At 56.4% G+C, this 20765-nt stretch overlaps 1 protein-coding gene across 3 annotated transcripts in view; it reads left to right on the top strand.

Annotated features, from left to right (window-relative positions):
* Nucleotides 1–20453, top strand: part of CXXC5 (CXXC finger protein 5) — a 33633-nt gene extending 13180 nt beyond the window's left edge. For all 3 annotated transcript variants that reach the window (XM_036313734.1, XM_036313731.1, XM_036313733.1), the window contains exons 2-3: nt 16853–17923; nt 19409–20453. In XM_036313734.1, coding sequence (XP_036169627.1) covers nt 17012–17923; nt 19409–19453 — 957 coding nt within the window. In that variant the 5' untranslated portion in view covers nt 16853–17011 and the 3' untranslated portion in view covers nt 19454–20453. The remainder of the gene's footprint in view (nt 1–16852; nt 17924–19408) is intronic.
* Nucleotides 20454–20765: the final 312 nt, after the last annotated feature.

Here is a 20765-nt window from a genome sequence, read left to right as displayed (position 1 = left end):
GTGTGGGGTCTTTGGGAGACTGGGGATGCCAGAGATTGGGGGAGGAATGAGACCCCTTGATCTAATGGGTTGTACCCCAGGAGTCTTGTCTTGCCACCCTCCCTGCACCCACTTTCCTCTGTCCCCTTCATTTCCAAGCCCCTCATTATTTCCCCCCTGTTCTTGGTCTGTTCGCCTGCAAAATGGTTGCAGAGCTGGGCTGCTGGGTTGGAGAGATGCCTCTAAGCTTCTGCTGCCCACTGGGACGGGGACCTGCCTTCCCCAGACTAGGCAGAACTGGGGACACACCCATTTTTCATTTACTCGAAAATGTACCATTTTTCAAATGGGAGAATTGAGTTTAATGGGGATGGCTTCATAGTCGCCCAGCACCCAGACTACACATTGTTCTGGGCCCACTGGATTGAGACAACCCAACAGGGGTCAAGGAGCAGGTGGCTATCGGGCGTCAGCCCAGGCTGGCTTCCTCTTTCTGGTCACACAGGTCTCCCCCATAAAGGCCTGGACAGTGGTCAGGGAGAGAAGAGAAGCCCAAGTATCCCGAGGAAAACAAATGACAGTGGCCAGTCAGGGGGACTGGATGTCCCGAGTCATGGATTCTTGAGTTGGACAGGCTTGGTCACTGCCTGCTGTGCAATCGTGGGCCAGGATGCTAACCTCTCTGACTTCACTTTTGCCACTTATAAAGTGGTTATGAGCCTTATCTCTGTCTCAAAGCTGCAAGACCTGAAGTAGATGGTGGGGTGTGGTTCTCACCATGTCACACCTGAATCTCCAGCCTCCCCCCCCCCCCCCCACACACATCTGCTCCATCAAAGCTGGCATTTTCCTGGGAGTGGTACCCCACAACATGGACTCTTTAATTAGAAAGTCTTGGATTTAGCCTTCTCAGATGGGAATGCTGAGGTGTGGGAGAGAAGAGGCTGACCTTTGGGCCACAGGGAGGGGGAGGGATAGGAAAGGGTTGGACCCCGGGCAGAGGGACCTAGGTTTCTTGGGTGTCTGGTCATTCCCGGGGGCTTCAAAGTATGAAGAAACATAAAGAGCCAAGGCTTCCTGTGTCCCCCCCACTCCCCAGCACACAGCAAGGCTGCATGTTAGTTTCAAATAGGGACTTCCAGGTGGCAAATGAGGCCTTTGCAGGGTAGTGAGAGCTTGGCACATGCCTGGGTGGAAGAGCTGTTTGGGACTGTGGGAGATGGAAGAAGTGCTGACAGAACAGACAGGGCTGAGGGACCCGGGCGGGAAAAGGAAGTGTAAGCCTGGACAGCTGAGTGCTGCCCTCCTTTTAGCCTTCAGACCTCTCCTGTATGCTCATCTCCCCATGTTCTTGCAGGTAAGAGGGTGGGGAGGGGAGAATATTTATTTGGGGCTAAGGAAACTGAGGCACAAGGGATTGGCTCAGACTCAAAGGCAAACAGTGGCAGAACTGGGGCCACAACCTAGGTTCCCCAACACTCTTGGCTTAAGCTGTCCTTGATACTCATGCTGGCTGGTAATGACACTAGGATGGAGCCTGCAGAGTGGAAGAGGAACCTTGACTCCATTGCCCTGTGGACCCTTTCATGGCCTGCGTCTGTGCCTTTGGAGACTCCCACCCATTCCCCCGGTCACACACACTGAGTAATGTGCCCAGTTGGGCCAGTCCCCTCTTCACCTATGCCCTGGCCCATGACTCTCTCAGGGATCTCTGCTCTTGGCACTCCCCAGGTTGGGACAAAAGGGCCTTGGACTGCTGACCCCTTAGGCCTGGACAGGGTGAGCCCTGTTGGCCTTGGCTTCAGAACTGGTTCACTGGGAGTGGGATAGGGGGTCAGGGATTCCCCAGGGAGAAGTTTGCCGCCCTGAGTGATCTTGCAGACAACTTCCTGGACACTCAATTGTGAGAGCCGCCTAGGGGCCTGATCAGGGTCATTCACTGTCCCCATCCCCCAACCTCCCACCTTCCTGGGGGCTCCTTTCCCTTTCTGGGGAGCCCTGCAGGGAGTCATTGAGTGAGTGCCCTTGAGATGAAAATACCTTCCTTTTTGTACACAGGGATAGTCACAGTGACCCCCACACTCACTCCTGATCAGTGTGCTGGTTAGCCAAAGACAACCCAGCACCATTGTGGCCCTGGGTTGGGGCTCACTGAAGGTCACTGAGTCAAGTTGATGTTGCTGGAAGTTGGTGCTGGCCTCAAATGGAGGAGCAGATTCTGGGTTTGGGGCCTTATGCCGCGTGGCAAGTCACTTCCGCTTTCTGGTCTCCGCCTCTACATCTGCTCTGTACACTCTCTGAGGAAGGACACACCCACATGCCCTTCCACTGGTGTCCCCAGGTCTCCAGGCTCCTGCAGCTCCATCTCGTGAGCACAGGATCCAGGGGCAGCTGGGTGGCCTCTAGAGTTGGGCCAGCCTGGATTTTAGTCTCCCTTCCACCATCTACAACCTCGGTGTCCTCATCTGTGACATGGATGGACCGTGATGCCTACCTCTTTGCACCTGGCACAAACTTGATTGATGGTGGTGACATTGTGTCCCCCCCAACCCCCCCGGGATGGCGGCTGTCCTGGTTTTGGTCCCCCCAGCCTTGGTCTCAGGGATTCTGGGAAGGAGACAATGCCAGTCTGCTGGCTCAGCCAGCTTGGCCACTGACCTTCAGAGCACCCAGGCTGTCAAGGCCACCTGACTGCCTGCTGGGCGGGCGGCGGCAGGGGTGAGCGTCAGCCAGCTCCTCGCCTGACACTGCCCTCCCCTGCTCCCACTCTCCTCTCTCTGCGCCTGTGTGTGAGCTAATTAATCTCAGCCCCTTTGGGAAATTAGAACGCTGCAGCCAAGGCCTTCTCAGCCTCACAGTGCCTGTGCTGCTTCTGGTCCCCGCCAAGATCCACTGTGGTTTGGGGGCATGGGGTTAGGGATGGGGGCAGCAGGAAGAGCTGCACAGCCATGCGTCTCCCTGAGCCCCCCACCTCCTGGCTGGGAGGGGGGGCTCTGGCTTCTCAGCCCCCCCCTTTCCAGACAGCATCCATAAGGACATGGGGCAATCCCCCTGCTTTGGTGAAACCCAACCCCCAGCGCCTCTCTGACCTGGTCCTGGGGCTGGTAGGGTCACCCCCTCACCCTACATTCTATCTCATTGTGGGGTCCTCTTGCCTGCCCAGCTTGGATGAGACAGATGTAATTATGAAATTTTGCTTGGAAAATTAATTCAAAAAAGTTAATTAATTGACAGTTCCAGAAGTGGCAGGCTCCATACCCAGCCAGTTCTACTGACATGAGTGCTGCGCCACCCAAGACATGCAGCTTCCTGGGCAGGCTGGGAGAGGGACCCCAGTGAGCTGGCTGGGCAGCCCTGGGACGGGCAGCAGATGCACAGTGAGGAAGAAAGCACAGACTAGTGTTGTGACCCAGAGTGGGCACCTGGAAAGGGTTTGTCAACTGAATCTGCTGAGGTAAACGTGGCATCCTGAGAACTCAGCCACTTGTTTGTATATTCAACAAGCCATTGTCAAGCTTCTACTGTACACCGATCCTGTTGTCTCAAGTGCCCCCGCTGACATAGACCACTGAAAGTTTTGTCCAGGTCTTCCGAATCCCTTTTCTCAAGGAACCGTCTAAACCTGTACCGAAAGGCTTTTCCAAAAGGCTCAGGGACATTATTGGGCCCATTGTGCAGATGAAGCAACTGAGGCTCAGAGAGGATGTGACTTGCCCAAGTCATTCAGCTGTATCCTCCAGCAGGATGGGGTAAGGGGTCATATAACACTTAGGCTTCTTCCCAAGGGCCGAATGCTCCCTGATCCACCTGGCAGGCAGTGTTCTGGGTGTCCAGTCCCTCCCAAGTGTCAGTGACAGGAGCCTTGAAGTTGACTCTCTTTCCCAAGGAGAAGGCCTGAGAATATGACCAACCCTTTTCACCCTGGCACTCCTGGAACCATTGTGTGTCGTCGTCGTCCCCCCCCCCCCCACACACACACACATCCCACCCTCAGATATTTCTGTGTACATGTAGGGGCTTCCCCCACCACCCCACCCAAACTTCAGGATATCCCAGCGAGGCTAAGGCAGGAGGCCCCATATCCTAGGGCTCCCTCAGTATACAGGGGCCCCACTTCCAGGGCCCCTCATTACAACAGCCCAACTAAGTCTGAGTGTCTGGAGGAGTGTGGGCTTGGTACACAGTATTATCCAGATAGGAGAGGGTCAGGACTGGGGCACGAGGTGGCTAAGCCAGGGACAGGTCAGAGATACTGCAGGAGGCCAGCAAGGTGAAGAATTTGGGCTTTCAAGAGGTTGTGTGACCTTAGGCAGGTCCCTTAGCTTCTCTGAGCCTCATCTTCCTCATCTGAGAAACAGGGATGGCCGTATATACCACTCAGAAGGCTCTGGTGCGGTGCAGGGAGGTATAACTGTTTGAAGCATCTGACCTTGGCATTGGGCTGAGTGGGACATCAGGGAGCCAACGGGACTGCGATGGCCAGCAGGTTTGGGACCTAACAGCCCAGAGTCCTGGGGCCTCTAGGGGGAGTCAGTCTATACAGCATCCACTCAGATTTGCTTGGTGCCATACAAAATTGTCAACTTAAAAGTTAGCTTGCTGTACTTGGTCAGACATTTCATTAACTCACCTTTCATGCCTTGGCAGGGCCAGGCCAAATGATTTCACGGGCCTTATACGGCCTGTGGGCCAGACGTTCCCCACCCCTGGTGTAGGCCTTGCCTCTCGTAGTGGTTCAGAATAAAAGTGACCATCATGAGCGGCTGAGCCGAGCACTTTGTGTTCCATATCAGGGATGCGGTCTGTAGTTCTGGGTTTCTTCAAGGACTGACCTCTAGTCTTGGGTTTAAGCGGGACACACCGGCTCCTGAGCATCCTTTGTGGGCTGGTTAAGGGGTTAAGGGGTCAGAGGGAAGAAGCTTCCTCTGCCCACCTCACCTCCTCCAAACGCCCTCGTTGGCACCACCACCACCACCCACTCCAGTACGTGAGGCCATTGGCTGGACACTTGGGGTTCTCTGCATAGACTGGTAACCCTTCTCTGTGTGCGTCTGCCCACTTCCCCCTTAGACTGGGAGCTTCCTGAGGGTGGGGTCCATGGCATCTTTCTATATCCCATGCCCAGCGCAGAGTTAGTGCTGGACGTGGGTTATAGGGCTCCTGTTTTCCTATTGTACAGATGGCCCCGTGAGCATGTTGCTCAGCTAAGGTTACAGTTGTTTGAGGGGCAGAGCTAACTTGGCCCAGATGGGTGTGGAGCTGCTGGCTCCTCTGGGGTCTTCCTGGAGACCTCAGGAACTCACTTCCCAGACTTCTTTGGGGCCTGCAGCTCCTGCTCCAGCTGCAGGCCGTGTTCTGGGTGTCCAGCCTTGAGCCCTGTGCTCCTGAGAGCTTAGGGAGTGAGGGGATTTTTGACATCAGGTGGCGGGCCTTCATTTCTCCCAGCCTCTGCTTCTTTATCTGTAAAATGGGGATCCTGGCACCTCTCCCTGGTGGTGCTTGGTGGGGAGGGGATTAAAGTAAATAACGGATGCCTGGGACTTAGTAAGAACTCCTTAAGCGTTCCCCATCGTTATTATTACTAACACTGTTATTTTTATTTTTTTTACCGTCGCATTATTATTCATGCTCCCAGGGCCCTAGCAGCTGCAGTGGCTCTGGGCCTGGGCAGAATTCTGGTCTGCAGAGAAGTTGCAGTTTCTAATTAGTCAGTGCCCCGAGGAGAGGGCCTGGGTTTTTATTTTTGCTGGAAGATCCCACCTGCCCAAGGCTTCCCCGGCCCAACATCCACTGGGCTTGGGCTGTGCCCGTCTCCAGCCTCAGGTAGGGGGCCTGGCTCCAGGCAAAAGCCTCCCCAAATTTCCCCGGCCACTCCCTCCGCCTCCCAGACCTCCGGGGCCATGAATCATTTATGAGGCAAAAATGAAACCAATTAAGGACAAACTTTGAAAGCCTCTAATTGCTGTGCCTGGTGGCACCCAGGCATGAGGGGAGGCAGGCCCGCCCGGTGCGGAATCTCCTCGCCCGGCCTTCCCAGGCCTCCTGTCCCACCGCATCGCAGGGCGCCACGGCTCCCCGCCGCCTCCCGGCTCCCCGCCGCCTCCGGCCGGCCGCGGACGTGCCTGCGCGCCCCGGCGGCGGCTGCTGCTGCTGCGTCTGCGGCCCGGCGCCCGCCCGCCCGGGTCCCAGGCCGGCTAATTAGGGCCGCTCCCCTCCCTCCCCTCCCCTCCCCTCCCTTCCTCTCCCCTCCCCCCGCCCGCGCCGGCCCGAGGTGATGGCGGCTGTGCCTGCCCTTCTGGGGTCTGTGACCCAGAGCTGGCCGCGCTCCTCGGGCGGAGCCAGCTCTGCTCGCCCAGCTTAACCCAGACAACCAGGACTCCCTGTCCCTGAACGAGGGCGGCCGGGGCCCCCGGGGCCCCACTGTGGGGTACGGTTTGTGTAGGCTCCGGGTAGTGGCGGGGAACACGGCTTGGACAGGCCCATTCCGTCTCCGGGAGAGAGACGCTCATCCCGGGGAGAGTGGAGGGGGGAGAAGAACTGATGAGAGGGAAGCTGGGGGGACGCGGGGAGGGGCGGGTGCGGGCGGTGAGCGCCGGAGGTGGTGGCTGGGTGCAGCGGGTTCCAGCTCTTCCTCCCAGCTTTGCCACGACAAAGTGATCTCTCACAGGTTGCTCACCTCCGTTTCCCCGTCTGTAAACTATCAGGGCTGACTCGTCTTCTTCTGGACTGGGGATTTGAGGTTTCGTTTGCCCCCCACTCCCCTCTCTTGGGGGCTGCCGAGGAGGTGAGGTCAGGGGCTGGATGTGGACCCAGCAGGGCCGGCCTCCGTGCCAAGAGATCTGGGCACTAGTGACCAGCCTGCTCTCTGTGCTGAGGGCCAGGCAGGCCCTGGGCACTCAGGCACGTTGTTTGCTGAAACCGAATTTCTGTGCTTGTGTTTTTCCATAATTATATTAGCAGGTGGGATTTTTCCTCGGGGGAAGCGGTGGGAGGGGGAGCGCCATGGCAGTGTCCCCGCCCGCTCTGAGCATGAGCTGGGCTCTGCCCGCCTGCCCGTAATGATTTTTTAATTATGCAGCCAGTGCTCGGAATTGCTAATCCACCTCCAGCGCAGCATCCCCTCCTGCAGCTCACACCCCAGCCCCTCACTGGTGTCCCCGGAGTGGCGGTGCCCTACCCCGCGCCCTTCGCTGATGCTGTGCTGGGGACCACCGCCACCCTGGGAGAGGGGAGACCAGGCACTGGTCTGGCTGCTCGTGGAAGAACTTGGTGGTGGGGCCTGTGTCTCTCTTTGCCCCCCGGCCCCCAGCATGGCTTGCCCCCCCCCCCCCAGGGCAGCTGTGGCTCTGGAAGGGGGCAGGGGAATTATCAGTGCCCACCCCTGTGCGATGTGGCCACACCGTTTCAGGGACATCAGCCCATCTCCCCAGCCTGTGTGAACCCCAAAGACACACCGAAGTATGATCTTTGATTCTGTCACACTCACAGTTTACTTCCCTTCCCCACACACGCTCCGCCTCACAGTTACACGGGCACAACATCACACTGTGTGTGTTTCTGATATGTAGAGCCATACCTGAGGACCAGGGCACCCTCGGGAGACCTCGTTCCCTGCCCTGCAGTGGCCCTGCCCCCACTCCCCTGTCTCCATACCCTCCCACACCCCCACCCTCACCCCTGACTGGGACCCATTCAGGTCTCCCCGCTCCCACCTGGTGGGGTGGCTTCCTGTGGCTGGGGCCTGCCTGAACCTCCATCGACCTGGCCTGGGGGAGGCGGAGGGGGGTAGGGGGATTTTGCAGCGCTGTGGCTGCAGCTCCTCTCCAGGCGCCCAGCTGTGGCATCTGTCAAGGTCAGATAGCGACTCCGGAACCAGCCGGCTCGGCCCCACGGCCCCTCTCGCCTCATTATTTTTGTGTTCCGGGGCTGTGGCGGGCAGCGACACCTCCCTCCTCCTCAGCCTCCCGCCTCCCGCCTCTTGCCTGCCTCCCCCACGCCTCTGCAGGGAGGGCCTTCGGTCTGGGGGCTTTTGTTTTCCAGTGTTTTTTTTCATGCTCAGGCCAGGCAGGCGGGTAGAGACGCTGGCCAGAGCTGTTGGGGTTTGAATGCAGACAAGGCAGGTGCCTCCCTCATGGCTGTGACAGGCTAGTGGAACCCTGGATTGGTTTCTCAGGGGGACAAACTGAAGCTGGGTGGAGCCCAGCCTCACCACAGCCCCAGTGCACCTGTGGGCAGCTTCCTGTTTCCATAGGGGCCCCAGCACCTGGCATCAGTTCCTGTCTGCATCATCCCCAGCCCAGTTGGGCCTCAGACTCACATCCCAGACCCCTTAGAAGCCCTGATACTACTTACAGTACACACACACACACACACACACACACACACACACACACACTGGTGTACACGTGGCAGAGATGTGTTGACACCCACAGGCCAGGAGAACCCACAAACATCTGTCCACCGTGTAAACCACTATACTTGCACACATACTCTGGGCATTCAGGTACATCACCAGTGTCGATGGCACACGTTTCACTTTTACACAGGGAGGTCACACAAAGGCCTCTACAGACTACACTGGTATCTAAGCTCCATGTACACATCAATGCTGAAGCCCACATGCACCTAGGCACCACAGACACACGTAGGCACACAGCATGCACAGGTGTCGGGCACACCTCCCGGGCGGACACACATAGCTATCCTTGTCCATAGTGCTGCTCCTCCCAATACTCCAACCCGAGCTCACTCCTTGGGGCCTAGTGTTCCTTGAGCCCAGTTATGCCACCCAAGGGGCTTTTGTCCCCTGAAATGATGAAGGGAGCTTGACACCTCCCCCTTGGTGTGCTCTGTGTTTCCAGGAAGCCCCTGGACAGTGGGAAATGGCAGTTGACAGATGGCTGCTCTACCCACATGGCCAGACTCCTTATGCATACCACCCTGAGCCCAAGAGCACCAAGATGGAGTGGGATGGGGTCCCAGAGGGGGTCATGATGGGCTTGGTGGCTACCGGCAGCGAGGGCAGGCTTGGGGGAGGCCTTTCAGGCACTGTCTCTGGGACCTTCTGCCTTACCTCCAGCTCCTGATTAGGGTGTGTATGTGTTGGGGGGATGAGATGTGGGCAGACTCCAGGCCCCTGAGGGTCTCTGGGGTATCCCTGGCCATCCTCTCACTTCCTCCTCCAGCTGTGGACTGCTGTGACCGCCCCTCAGAGGGGGAGGTAGCTGGAGGTTTAGCAGGGGCAGGGCCCCCACCCCCCAGGAAACTCAAAACCCTGGGCCAGCCGCGGGTGGCGGGTTGGGGCAGGCACAAAGAGGGCCTCTGTGCGCCCGGCTGGGCTGCCCACAGGATTCTGGGGGAGGAGGCAGGAGCCGGTTTCCGTCCCATTCTGCTTCCTGCGGAGGCCGCCGGAATGCCCGGAGCTCTGGCCCAGCCTGGCCTGTCCGGCCCACCCGCAGCCCCTTCCCCTGCCTTTTCCTGGGCCTTAGGGTACAGCTGCAGACTTTGCTACAACAGTGCCCTAACGTGTTTTGACCAGAGCCCGAGAGCCAGGACCCTTGGGGAACTTAGAGAGGGTTCCCCTGGACTGAGAGCTGAAAAGCCCAAATCCCTCCCTCCATGTGCCTCAGAGCCTTTGGCCAGTGTTGGAGAGCCAGGCCCTGTAGTCACACAGACCTGGTTTCAGGTCCTGGCTCTGCCACGAATTGACCTTGTGACCTCAGGCAGACCTGGTGACCTTAGTCAGGTGACTTTATTTCCCGAAACCTAAGTTGCCTCATCTGTAAATAGGGATAATAATTTTAAAGTTATAGAGAGAATTCAGTGAGTAAAATGCTTAGCACCTGGCAGAGAGTATGCACTCATTATTAGGGCCTGCCGTCATCAAGTCATCTGGGAAGATGGAGGCAGGAGCGGGCTGGATGCTGCTCACCCCAATAAGTCTCATATCATCTGGGGTTTAGTCCCAACCCTATGACCTAACCCCAAACCCTTCTCTCTAGACCTCAGTTTCCCTAGCTGTAGATCACCAATCAAGGACCAATTTAGGCTCTCTGGGGTGCTCCTAGGTACAGTGATGGCGAATCTTTTGAGCTCGGCGTGTCAGCATTTTGAAAAACACTAACTTAACTCTGGTGCTGTGTCACATACAGAAATTTTTTGATATTTGCAACCATAGTAAAACAAAGATTTATATTTTTGATATTTATTTTATATGTTTAAATGCCATTTAACAAAGAAAAATCTACCAAAAAAATGAGTTTGCGTGTCACCTCCGACACGCGTGTCATAGGTTCGCCATCACTGTTAGGATTTGGAGAATGACCCTGTCACACTCTGGAGTCTTTTTTTTTTTTTTTTTCCTGTATTCTCTACTTCCTTCCCCCCGGGCCCCTCTGGAATCATGACTCCTGCAGTTTGGGATGAAGAATAAGAACCATTCTCCATTTTACAATGGGAAACTGGGGTTCAGTGTGGGGGAAAGGTTTGGTCACAGTTAACGGGGAAGGAAAAGATGGAGGCACAAACCTAGACCTCAGGACTCCAGTCCCCTTGCCAGTCATAACACCCCCCCCCCCAAACTGCAGAAGGACTGACCCCCCCCAATTCCTTGGGCCAAGTGTCTGAACTGGCCTTCCCTGGCTTGCCTAGTAGTGAGACCCACAAGCAGGGAGGTCCTAAGCACGTGTATGGGCTCTGGTTCCAGGCTGATGTCACCACTTTGCAAAACGTTAGCTAAGGTCCAGGTGGTTTTCAATGGGGAAGGCATCATTTTCTCTACATCATAACTGCTTATCAAATTAACTGCTCTAAAAGGGGCAATAATAATCCTTAAGAAAGTACATATGAGGATTCAATGAGACAGGAATGATCAGTGTTTGGCACACAGGGAGGCCCTCACTCATGTTAGCTCTTATCTTCACGGTCCCATGTTACAGATGGGGAAATTGGCTCAGAGGCCATAGGCCAAGGTCACACTGCAAGGAAGACCCCTCCTCATCCTTTCACTCGTCCAGAGAAGGAACCTGGCTGTTGAGGAAGGCCTTGTCTTTTAGAGGTGTCCCGGGCTCTGCACCTCACTCCCTCGAGCCCCAGGTCAGGGTATACCTCCTGGGCCTCAGTTTTCCTATCCATGAAATAGGCTGATCCCCTCTTCCAGAACTTTTTGGGAGTTCTGTGAGGAAGCACAGAGCCTATGTACTCCTGGGGTTTTCTCAGCGGCCTGTTTCTGTCCCCAGGCAGGGGGGTTGTGCCTGCCCTGGGAGGAGGGGTATAAGAGTGTCAGGGGGTGTGGAATCCAGGAAACATGATTGCAGCCCCCTGTTCTGTTCTTGGCAGTCAATTTTGGGGTGGTAGTCTTGGGGAGACCCTAGTGTATTGAGGGCATGTCCCACCCCAGGCCATCTGCTAGGTGCTAGGAATGGTCAATGTGTCCTTGTATGTGTGTCCATTCGTAGCAGGACTTGTGCTCTGCTCTCTGGCCAGGTCTGCACTTCTCCCAGCCTCCAAGACCAGTGTCCCATGGGCATCTCCTTGGGCCTGAGTGGGGCTTTTGTTCCCTCTGGAAACTCCCCAGGCTGAATCATGGAAATCAGAGACGGACCCCCCCCTCCCCCTACACACACACACACATGCACCCAATTGCTCAGCTCAGTTCAACCACCATAGCCTGTGGTCTACTGCCTGCCACCACTGGCCAGTTTTCCATCAGTCTGTCTGTCCATCTCGCCTCCCTTGGAGGCCAAGGAGACTGGCCCACCAAGGTGGGTGGAGGAGTCTAAGAGGGTGGAACAGGGATGCCAGGAGAGAGCGTGGAACTGTGGGGGAAGGGTACTGCAATGAGCCAGGGCAGGGGTGGGCAAACTTTTTGACTCGAGGGCCACAATGGGTTCTTAAACTGGACCGGAGGGCCGGAACAAAAGCATGGATGGAGTGTTTGTGTGAACTAATATAAATTCAAAGTAAACATCATTACATAAAAGGGTACGGTCTTTTTTTTTTTTTTTTTAGTTTTATTCATTCGGCCCGAGGGCCGTAGTTTGCCCACGGCTGAGCCAGGGTATGAAAGTCTGCAAAGCTGACTTGCCCGGCCTATGGCAGCTCTGGCTCCCCTGCAGGGCCCTGAAGTCCCCACTGAAATGCAGCCTCCTCCAGGAGGCCTTACCTCAGCAGAAGGGACAGCTGGGAGGCTGTTCCAGCCAGCGAAGGAGAGAGGGAGGGAGGGAGGGAGGGAGGGAGGGAGGGTTGGCCCCTTGTTCACACTCTGCTCTTGGTAGTGGTAATTGTACAGCTCTGTAAATTTATGAAAAAGTATTGAATTGTTCAGCCACTTATAAATGGCTGATTTTTATAGTATATTAACTATATCTCAGTAAAGCAATAAAAAAAAATTCTCACAGCCACTTCTCCATTTCTTAGGAACCCTTTCAGGCTTGTGTCCCCCCTGGTAACCTCTCTTTTATCCTTAACTCACAAGCTACTGGTCCCTTCTTCCAGGAAGGCCCTTCATCCCATGCCCCACTCGGTTCCCTTCTTGCTCTTGTTTCACATTGGGTGGCCCAGCTCCTGCGCCCTTTTCCAGAAGGTCTGTGTCCTTCCTGTCTTTAGCAGCCCAGGGCATGGGGCTGCTGTTGGGTCGGTTGGGGGCTGTGTGTAACTGAGCACTAGAACGTCTCACTGTGGGCCACCTGCGTGCACGTCTACATGCAGACAGTACCATCCCTCGCCACGGTGCCCCCGTGCCCCACCCCCTGCTGTCTGGCTTGAGAAGCTTAAGACAGAGCTCTATTGGGCGTGAATCCTGGTTCCTCTGGGGCTGAGGGTGGGGTGAAGGTACAGCTACCACCTCTGGTGACCTCATTGTCAGTTGGCATTATGTTGTCACTGGCCCAGCATTCTGGGTTCCTGCCTGGGTATTTCCAAGCCCCCGAGATGGGGGTACTCCCCTGGGGGTCTGTGACAGCTCACCCCCTGACCACGTAAAGGTGACAGGCACGGTAACAACTCTGGGAGATGGAGGCAGTCTCGGGGTAGCTGGGTCACCTTGCTCTGGACTATTCTTGTCAATTGCCCAGGTGAGCAAAGGCAGTCGCCAGAGCAGGGTGGCAACTAACACTTGAGCTCTGGGTTCGAGTTCTACCCCAAACAGCACCAGCTGTTTGACCTTGTCCTGACAGCTCGAATCTCTCTGAGCCTTAATTTCCTCATCTCTAAAACTGGTTAAAAGTTCCTATTTCCCAGGTTCTGGAAAGGAGTCAAGGAGGGAGAGAAGAATGTAAAACATAAGAGCACAGGGCCTGGGACACAGTAAGTGCTCAGTAAATGCTAGCTGATAGGTTGGTTAGTTAAGGGAGCCTTTGTGTCACTAAGGGAGCTGGGTAGAGGAAGGCAGAGTCTTTGCCTTCTGGGGCTGACCAGGGTCTGGGGTCACAGACAAGGGGTGGCCCACTGACAGGAGAGTGGCCCCAGCTTTGACTCTCTCTCTTCCCAGCCCAGCGAGTGAACTTGAACCCACAAGAGATTGGTCCCCATGGCCAAGCCCTGAGGCCTCCGGCCAGAGCGGGCTGGGGCCCTAGGGAGTGGATCTCATCTGGTCTCCCCCAAACCTCCCCCTCTACCTTCCTCTCCCATGGGTATGACCAACTGCTTTCTCTTGGTCCCCAGGTCCCCAAGTCTGGGATTCTCTCCTCAGGGCTCTGCCTCCATGTCGCTCAGACCCGGGTTGGTGCGCTGGGTCTCTTTGAGCCTGGCCACTCCTCTGCTTTCTGTGATGCTGTGTCCTCTCGCCTCCACCATGTGCCGTATCCTCTCAAGCCCTCCTTTCTCGGACCCACCCCTCAGTTCTCTGTCTCATGATCCTCTGTCCCCACCACCTGTCTCTCTTCTTCAGCCCCCATGTTCCCCTTTGCCCCCCAGCTCTCTAAGACTGATCCCCCCCCACCCCCCTGCACCCCCCTCGGGCTCTGTCCCGCCCGTCAGCCCCTGGTCCCAGCTCCTGGCCGGCCCGGCTCCTGCATGGACAAAGGGGTCCTTTGTGGGCTGACCGCGCCTGGCGGGGCGGCGGGGCGCTGGCTCCACATTGCTGATGAAACGGAGCCCTTTGTTGTCCCTCCTCAGGCGCAGTATTTCTTTTTGGGGGCTGGATGCGTTCCTGGCAGGGCCGATGATGGATGCGCCCGCCGCCGCCCGCCTGCCCGCCAGCTTTCCCTCCCGCTCATTCCCGCTCCGCTTCAACGCAGCCCCAGCTCCTCCCCTGCTGCCTTGGCACTGCCAGGCCCTTCCTGGCCTGGGAAGGGTTGCTGTGTGCCCTGCAGTAGAAGGCTGGGGCCTGGGAGATGGCCTTCTCTTATGTCCTCCCGTTCCACGAGTAGAGCAAATAGGCCCTGTGGTCAGGGGTCCACTGAGACCAGGGCATCAGCTTTTTTCAGGGTCTGAAGGAGGGGATGAGCCAGGTAGAGGGGCAGATTTGGACCATCTAAGGGACCAGGACTTGGGGACTAAGTGTTGGTGTCTGCCTACTCTGGGGTTTGAAGATAGTGAGCCTGCATGCCAGTTCCCCTTGTGTACTCCCCACCTTCAGTTGCTGTGGCTGAGAAACCACAGTGTTCTGCCTGCAGCACCTGTTCAATGACATATCACGTCCTCGGTTCCTGAGCTCAGCATGTCCCAGGACCTGGGGGGCTGGGAGAGGGTAGTCCCTGAGAAAAGACAGAAAAATGGAAGATTTAAAGAGGGATTCAAAGACAGGGCCAGAGATGAACAGAACATGAGGTTTGGTCCCCACCACATGAGACTCAGGATGGAGACAAAGCAGGGAGGTTCAGCCAGAACACCAGCCCTGAACGCAGGCCGGGCTGTGTTGGAGGGAGCTGACTTCTAATTGACCTGCCAGCCCCGCACGCAGAGCCAGATCCTGGAGCTGGGAGGTGGGGGAGGGTGGGGGGGTGAGTAGAGCAAGAGCAGAGTTAATGCCGCTATCGATTTCTGCCACCAGCCAGCAGGCCGCAGAGGCGTGGGGGGGGGGGGGGGTGCGCACGGGGCTAGGGCACAGACTGCTCCCCTCCCCAGCTCTCCAACCCTCGGGCGCCTGCCTTCGCCTGTCGGGCTGCTAGGAATGTCATCTGGGGCTGGGTAGTTGAGCTCAGATGGGCAGGAGCCCGGTGAGTTGACTTGTGGTGATGGTCTCTGGCCTGATCTCGCTAGCCCTAGTCCCCAACACCTAGCCAGGGTCACTGGTGCCTGGAGGGATACTGACCTCTGAGGAGAGAGGCCGAAGAGCTAGCCTGGGCTTGGCCCTTAGGAGGTAGGGTGGAGCAAAGCTATCCTTGGGGATATATGACCCTCTTTCTCAACTACAACTCTGACGTCTGTGACACCTGAAGCCCAGCCTGGACAGGCCCTCCTGGGTTTGTCCTGGTGGAATCTGCCAGCTTGCCCAGCTCTTCCTCACCATTCATCTACTTTCACTAGGAAGGAGCCTCGGTGGGCTGGTGCCCACTGGGGCAGGCCAAAGAGTGCCTGGCTTTCTACTAATGCCTGCCATTTGTCTCACCCTGGAGATAAGGGTTTCCCTTTCCTACACTTGCTCCTCCTCGTTACCACTGCTTAGCAGTCTTGGGGCAGAGGCCCTGCCTGCTTGGGGTCTCAATTTTCCTCTGTCTGTGCAGAGGGTTGGACTAGATGACCTCCTGGGACACGCTGAGTCCCGTGACTGGGGGATGGTGGGGTTGCCTGGGGACAAAGATGCAGTGTGTGCCGCCCCCAAGGCCAGGGCGGGGCAGGCCCAGCCAGATGTGTGCCTCCCCCTTGATCCACCAGCTGCTTAGGCTGAGCCCTGTCCTCCCGCCTCTTTCCTGGGGGTTGCTAGGCCAAGGCAAGCAGACAGGGAAGGAATGCTAGAGAGCCAGGGCTGATGAGGAAACTGCCACTCCGCTGCATCTGGAATAGTTCCTCCCAGAGCTCCTGGCTCATGTGCCTTCGTCTTGGGGCCTGAGCAGAACAGGCTCTGTCCTGGGAAGGGTCACACCTAATCTCATTTCCAACTTGCACCAGCCAGAGGTCCCTCCTGCCCACAGCCCAGGTCCATCTGGAAGTCAGGCTGGAACACAGCAGTGAGGCCTGAGTAGAGATAAGAGTGGGGTCTGTGGTTTGAGAGTGAGAAGGAAGTGTGTGCTGATGTGTGCACACGCGTGTCCCCCACTCTTGCAGGTGAAGGCTTGTCCTCTGGCATAGTATCCTGTCTGCCCTGTAGCAGGATACATGCTCCTTGAAATAAGGTTTCTGAGCTCTTATTTGGCAAATTCTGTTAAACAGCAGCAAACTGTTTCTTTACCTGCAGGACTTACCAGAGCCTTGAGATCATTGATGTGATAGGAATATCCCATGAAAATCCAGGGGCAGCTTCCCACACTTTTTGGTCTACACCTTCTGTTGGTCTACCCTTCAGAGGCTGTTCCAACTCCTCCATAGTTGGGTCAGGGAAGGAAGATTAGGAAGTAGAAGGTGACTTTATAATCTCCCCAAGCTCAATGAACATCTCCAGCTCTCAGCCCAGGAAGGACTGACTGCCTCCATCAGGTCTCCCAGATCCAAGCAAGGCAGTTCTGGCTGAGCCACTTCATTTATCATCCATGGGCTAGTCAATTCTCTTAAACCTTGTCTTCCTCATCTATAAAATAGGATATTACTAGTCATTACTTCATAGGGTTCTTGTGAGTCTTAACTGAGATAATACAAGTTTAAAAATCCTACCTATGGGCGCGGGCTGGCACTTATTAAATGCCTAGTGGTTGTTAGATACTGGCGGTGGCGGTGGCGGTGGTAGAGGAGGAGATGCTTACCGCTGCTCTGACGCTGTATCCTCTTGTCCTGACAGAGTGAAGACACTTCCACGTGAACAGCTGACCATGTGCCTGCCCTGAGCATCGCGGCCCACCAGGCGTCTCTGTTGTGGGCAGCAGGGCCCAGCATTTGTCTGAGGACTCCCACAGTTGGCAGGCTCCCCCAGCACCCGGGCCTGGGCCTCGGCCCCACCATGTCGAGCCTCAGCAGTGGCTCCCAGGACACCAGTGGCAGTAGCAACACCACCAATGGCGGCAGTGGCAGTGGCCCGAAGGCAGGAGTGGCCAACAAGAGTGCAGCGGCGGCTACTGCTGCACCAGCCTCCGTGGCCGATGACGCACCACCCCCCGAACGTCGGAACAAAAGCGGCATCATCAGCGAACCCCTCAACAAGAGCCTGCGCCGCTCCCGCCCTCTCTCCCACTACTCTTCCTTCGGGGGCAGTGGGGGCGGCGGCGGGGGCAGCATGATGGGTGGGGAGTCTGCCGACAAGGCTGCTGCAGCCGCAGCTGCTGCCTCCCTGTTGGCCAATGGGCACGACCTGGCCGCAGCCTTGGCTGTGGACAAAAGCAACCCTACCTCAAAGCACAAAAGTGGTGCTGTGGCCAGCCTGCTGAGCAAGGCTGAGCGGGCCACGGAGCTAGCAGCTGAAGGACAGCTGACGCTGCAGCAGTTCGCGCAGTCTACGGAGATGCTGAAGCGCGTGGTGCAGGAGCACCTACCGCTGATGAGCGAGGCGGGTGCGGGCCTGCCCGACATGGAGGCCGTGGCAGGTGCCGAAGCCCTCAATGGCCAGTCCGACTTCCCCTACCTGGGCACCTTCCCCATCAACCCAGGCCTCTTCATCATGACCCCGGCGGGTGTGTTCCTGGCGGAGAGTGCGCTGCACATGGCAGGCCTGGCCGAGTACCCCATGCAGGGCGAGCTGGCCTCCGCCATCAGCTCCGGCAAGAAGAAGCGGAAACGCTGCGGCATGTGCCCGCCCTGCCGGCGGCGCATCAACTGCGAGCAGTGCAGCAGTTGTAGGAACCGAAAGACTGGCCATCAGATTTGCAAATTCAGAAAATGTGAGGAACTCAAAAAGAAGCCTTCCGCTGCTCTGGAGGTAACGGCGCCTTAGAGGGAGGTGTGTGGGCTCTTGTGTCTGTCTGGCAGTCCAAACCCACCCCCAGCCCCACCTTTCCTGCCTGGGTGAGGGCCTGGGGGACGCCCAGTCCCTGGGCTCTGGGGTTCTAGGCCAGTCTTTGAGACACCAGTTCACTGCCCCCAACATCAGAGCCACATCCTGACATCCCATTAGGTTGTAGTTTGCAAGGCAAGCATGAAACTCCAGGCAAGGGCCTCGCCTTCCCAGCCAGGCCCCCCAGGAGTTCTGGGTCAGGTATTGAGATTCCCACACACATCCCAACTTCCCAAATTTCAGACATGTCCTAAAGCTTCCCGTCTGTGACCTAAGATTCTGGGACTCTCCCCTGTCCCATTTGACAGGGTTCTGTCCCATGGACCCTGTGGCTTTAAGGTAACCCTATCACTTGTCCCTTCAGAGCCTCGCCTTTCCCCCAAGGCCACTCAAGGATAGGGCAGCTCCAGTGCGGGCAGCCCTGCTCTGAAGCCTGGAAAAACCCTGGTTCTAGACACCTCATTGACATATTTGGGGTGCCTTGAGGCCCCAAGATCAGTCTGGTTGCACAGCCAATGACCAGGAACCTATGGGCCTGGAGTTAGGTGGTGAGCCTGGGGTGTGGGCAAGACCTGTCCACTATGGGATTGGCTTAAAGAAGGCCAAATGGTTCCCATATTGCTCTCTCTCTGCCTCGAGGCTAGGCCTGTCCCTGTTCCCCCAGCTGTGTCAGCCCAGCTGTGGTGCCAGGCCTGGGTACAAAAGTATCTTTTCTGCCTGCTGCCCCTGCCCTGGCCCCACCCCTCTGAGTGGGTTTGATGCAAATGTCCAGAATGGTTGGAAAACAATAACGGCATCTCAGCCGTGGCTACCCACCCCCTGAGCCCCAAACCTTATATATCTGCTCTCCTGCCCAGAGAATACACCTGTATGCACACAAAGGCACCCACTCTCGTCTGTTGTAGACACACACACACACACACACACACACCCCTGCCCAGTGCACATAGACGTAGCCTCTTAATAAACATAGCAAGTATCCTTTCTCCCCACCACAGCTCCAAACACGCTACACACCGTAGCAGAGCTCAAGGCGTCCATCCATATATGTGTTCAGTGCACACGCTTACACGTAAGCTCATTCGACAGAAACCTGCACACAGCTCCCAGGTGCACCGCAGCCGCCTGGTGCTTGTGGCCTTTGGACCAGGGGAAGGGATGTTTGTCTGGAAGGAGGCTTCCTGGGCACAGTGGTTCAGGAGGCCTCAAGGTGCTCCAGGCCCTGCAGCGACCCAGTGCTCCAGGCTCCTCCTCTGGCCTGGCCAGGGTGGCAGGAACTCCACAGGGTGGCTGCCTTTACTCTATGCCCATCCCTCCGCCATGAGACCTTCCACGGGGAACATCTTTGCGCCAGACCCAGCCGGACCCTGACTGAACTCTCTCCTTGTTTTTGTCTCCCGCCCCCGCCAGAAGGTGATGCTTCCGACGGGAGCCGCCTTCCGGTGGTTTCAGTGACGGCGGCGGGAACCCAAAGCTGCCCTCTCCGTGCAATGTCACTGCTCGTGTGGTCTCCGGCAAGGGATTCGGGCGAAGACAAACGGATGCACCCATCTTTAGAACCAAAAATATTCTCTCACAGATTTCATTCCTGTTTTTATATATATATATTTTTTGTTGTCGTTTTAACATCTCCACGTCCCTAGTATAAAAAGAAAAAGGAAAAAAATTTAACTGCTTTTTCGGAAGAACAACAACAAAAAAGAGGTAAAGACGAATCTATAAAGTACCGAGACTTCCTGGGCAAAGAATGGACAATCAGTTTCCTTCCTGTGTCGATGTCGATGTTGTCTGTGCAGGAGATGCAGTTTTGTGTAGAGAATGTAAATTTCTGTAACCTTTTGAAATCTAGTTACTAATAAGCACTACTGTAATTTAGCACAGTTTAACTCCACCCTCATTTAAACTTCCTTTGATTCTTTCTGACCATGAAATAGTGCATAGTTTGCCTGGAGAACCCACTCGCGTTTATAAAGAGAATGTTGATGGCGCCGTGTTGAAGCCCCTCTGTATCCATCCACGTGGACAGAGCTGCCTTGAGGAGCTCACGGAGGGGGAGGGAGAAGACTCCCCAACCCCCCAGGCCCAGGCCAGGCGTGCTACACCCACAGTCCCCACAATGGGGCCCCCCACCCCAACAATGATTTTGCAAAAATGAAAGTTCTGTTTGTTTATTCATTGAGATCTGGGGAGCCCATGTCTCGATAGTTCTGATCGTGATCGTGGCTACTTCCCTTAGAGAAAGTAAGTCCTTTTTTTTCCGGCCTGGCTGATGGCGACAGAAGAAAGGGCTTCTTTGCGTGGTCCCCTGCCAGTGGGGGTGGGTGCCCAGGGGGGTCCCCTTCGGCCTGGGCCCTCTTGCCCATGGCCAGCTTCCTGCTGATGAACATGCTGTTTGTATTGTTTTAGGAAACCAGGCTGTTTTGTGAATAAAACGAATGCATGTTTGTGTCATGGAGCACCGCTGGCTTCTTGCTCTTGGGTTTGGGGGGCTGCTGCTGGGCAGGGATTGTCTGGGACCACCTTGGGGGAGAAGAAGAATCACCCAGGGACATTTAGAGTGGGATCTCTTGGGAAGTGAGGCCCTCTGGATACACAAGGCGGGGGGCAAGCAGGAGCAGCCAGCCTGGATGACAGGATGGAAATGTTATTAATCTGGCAGTGGCTGGTACTGGAGCACCTCCCCTGCCAGATTGTACCCCTGCCTCAGAACCGGAACCTCCAGGGACTTTCGTTCACCTGGGGCCACCTTCTCTATTCATCTAAAGTC

Source organism: Myotis myotis, unplaced genomic scaffold (assembly GCF_014108235.1).
Source record: "Myotis myotis isolate mMyoMyo1 unplaced genomic scaffold, mMyoMyo1.p scaffold_m19_p_6, whole genome shotgun sequence".
In the NCBI taxonomy this organism is placed as follows: domain Eukaryota; kingdom Metazoa; phylum Chordata; class Mammalia; order Chiroptera; family Vespertilionidae; genus Myotis; species Myotis myotis.
This window is presented reverse-complemented; position numbering and strand designations above follow the sequence as displayed.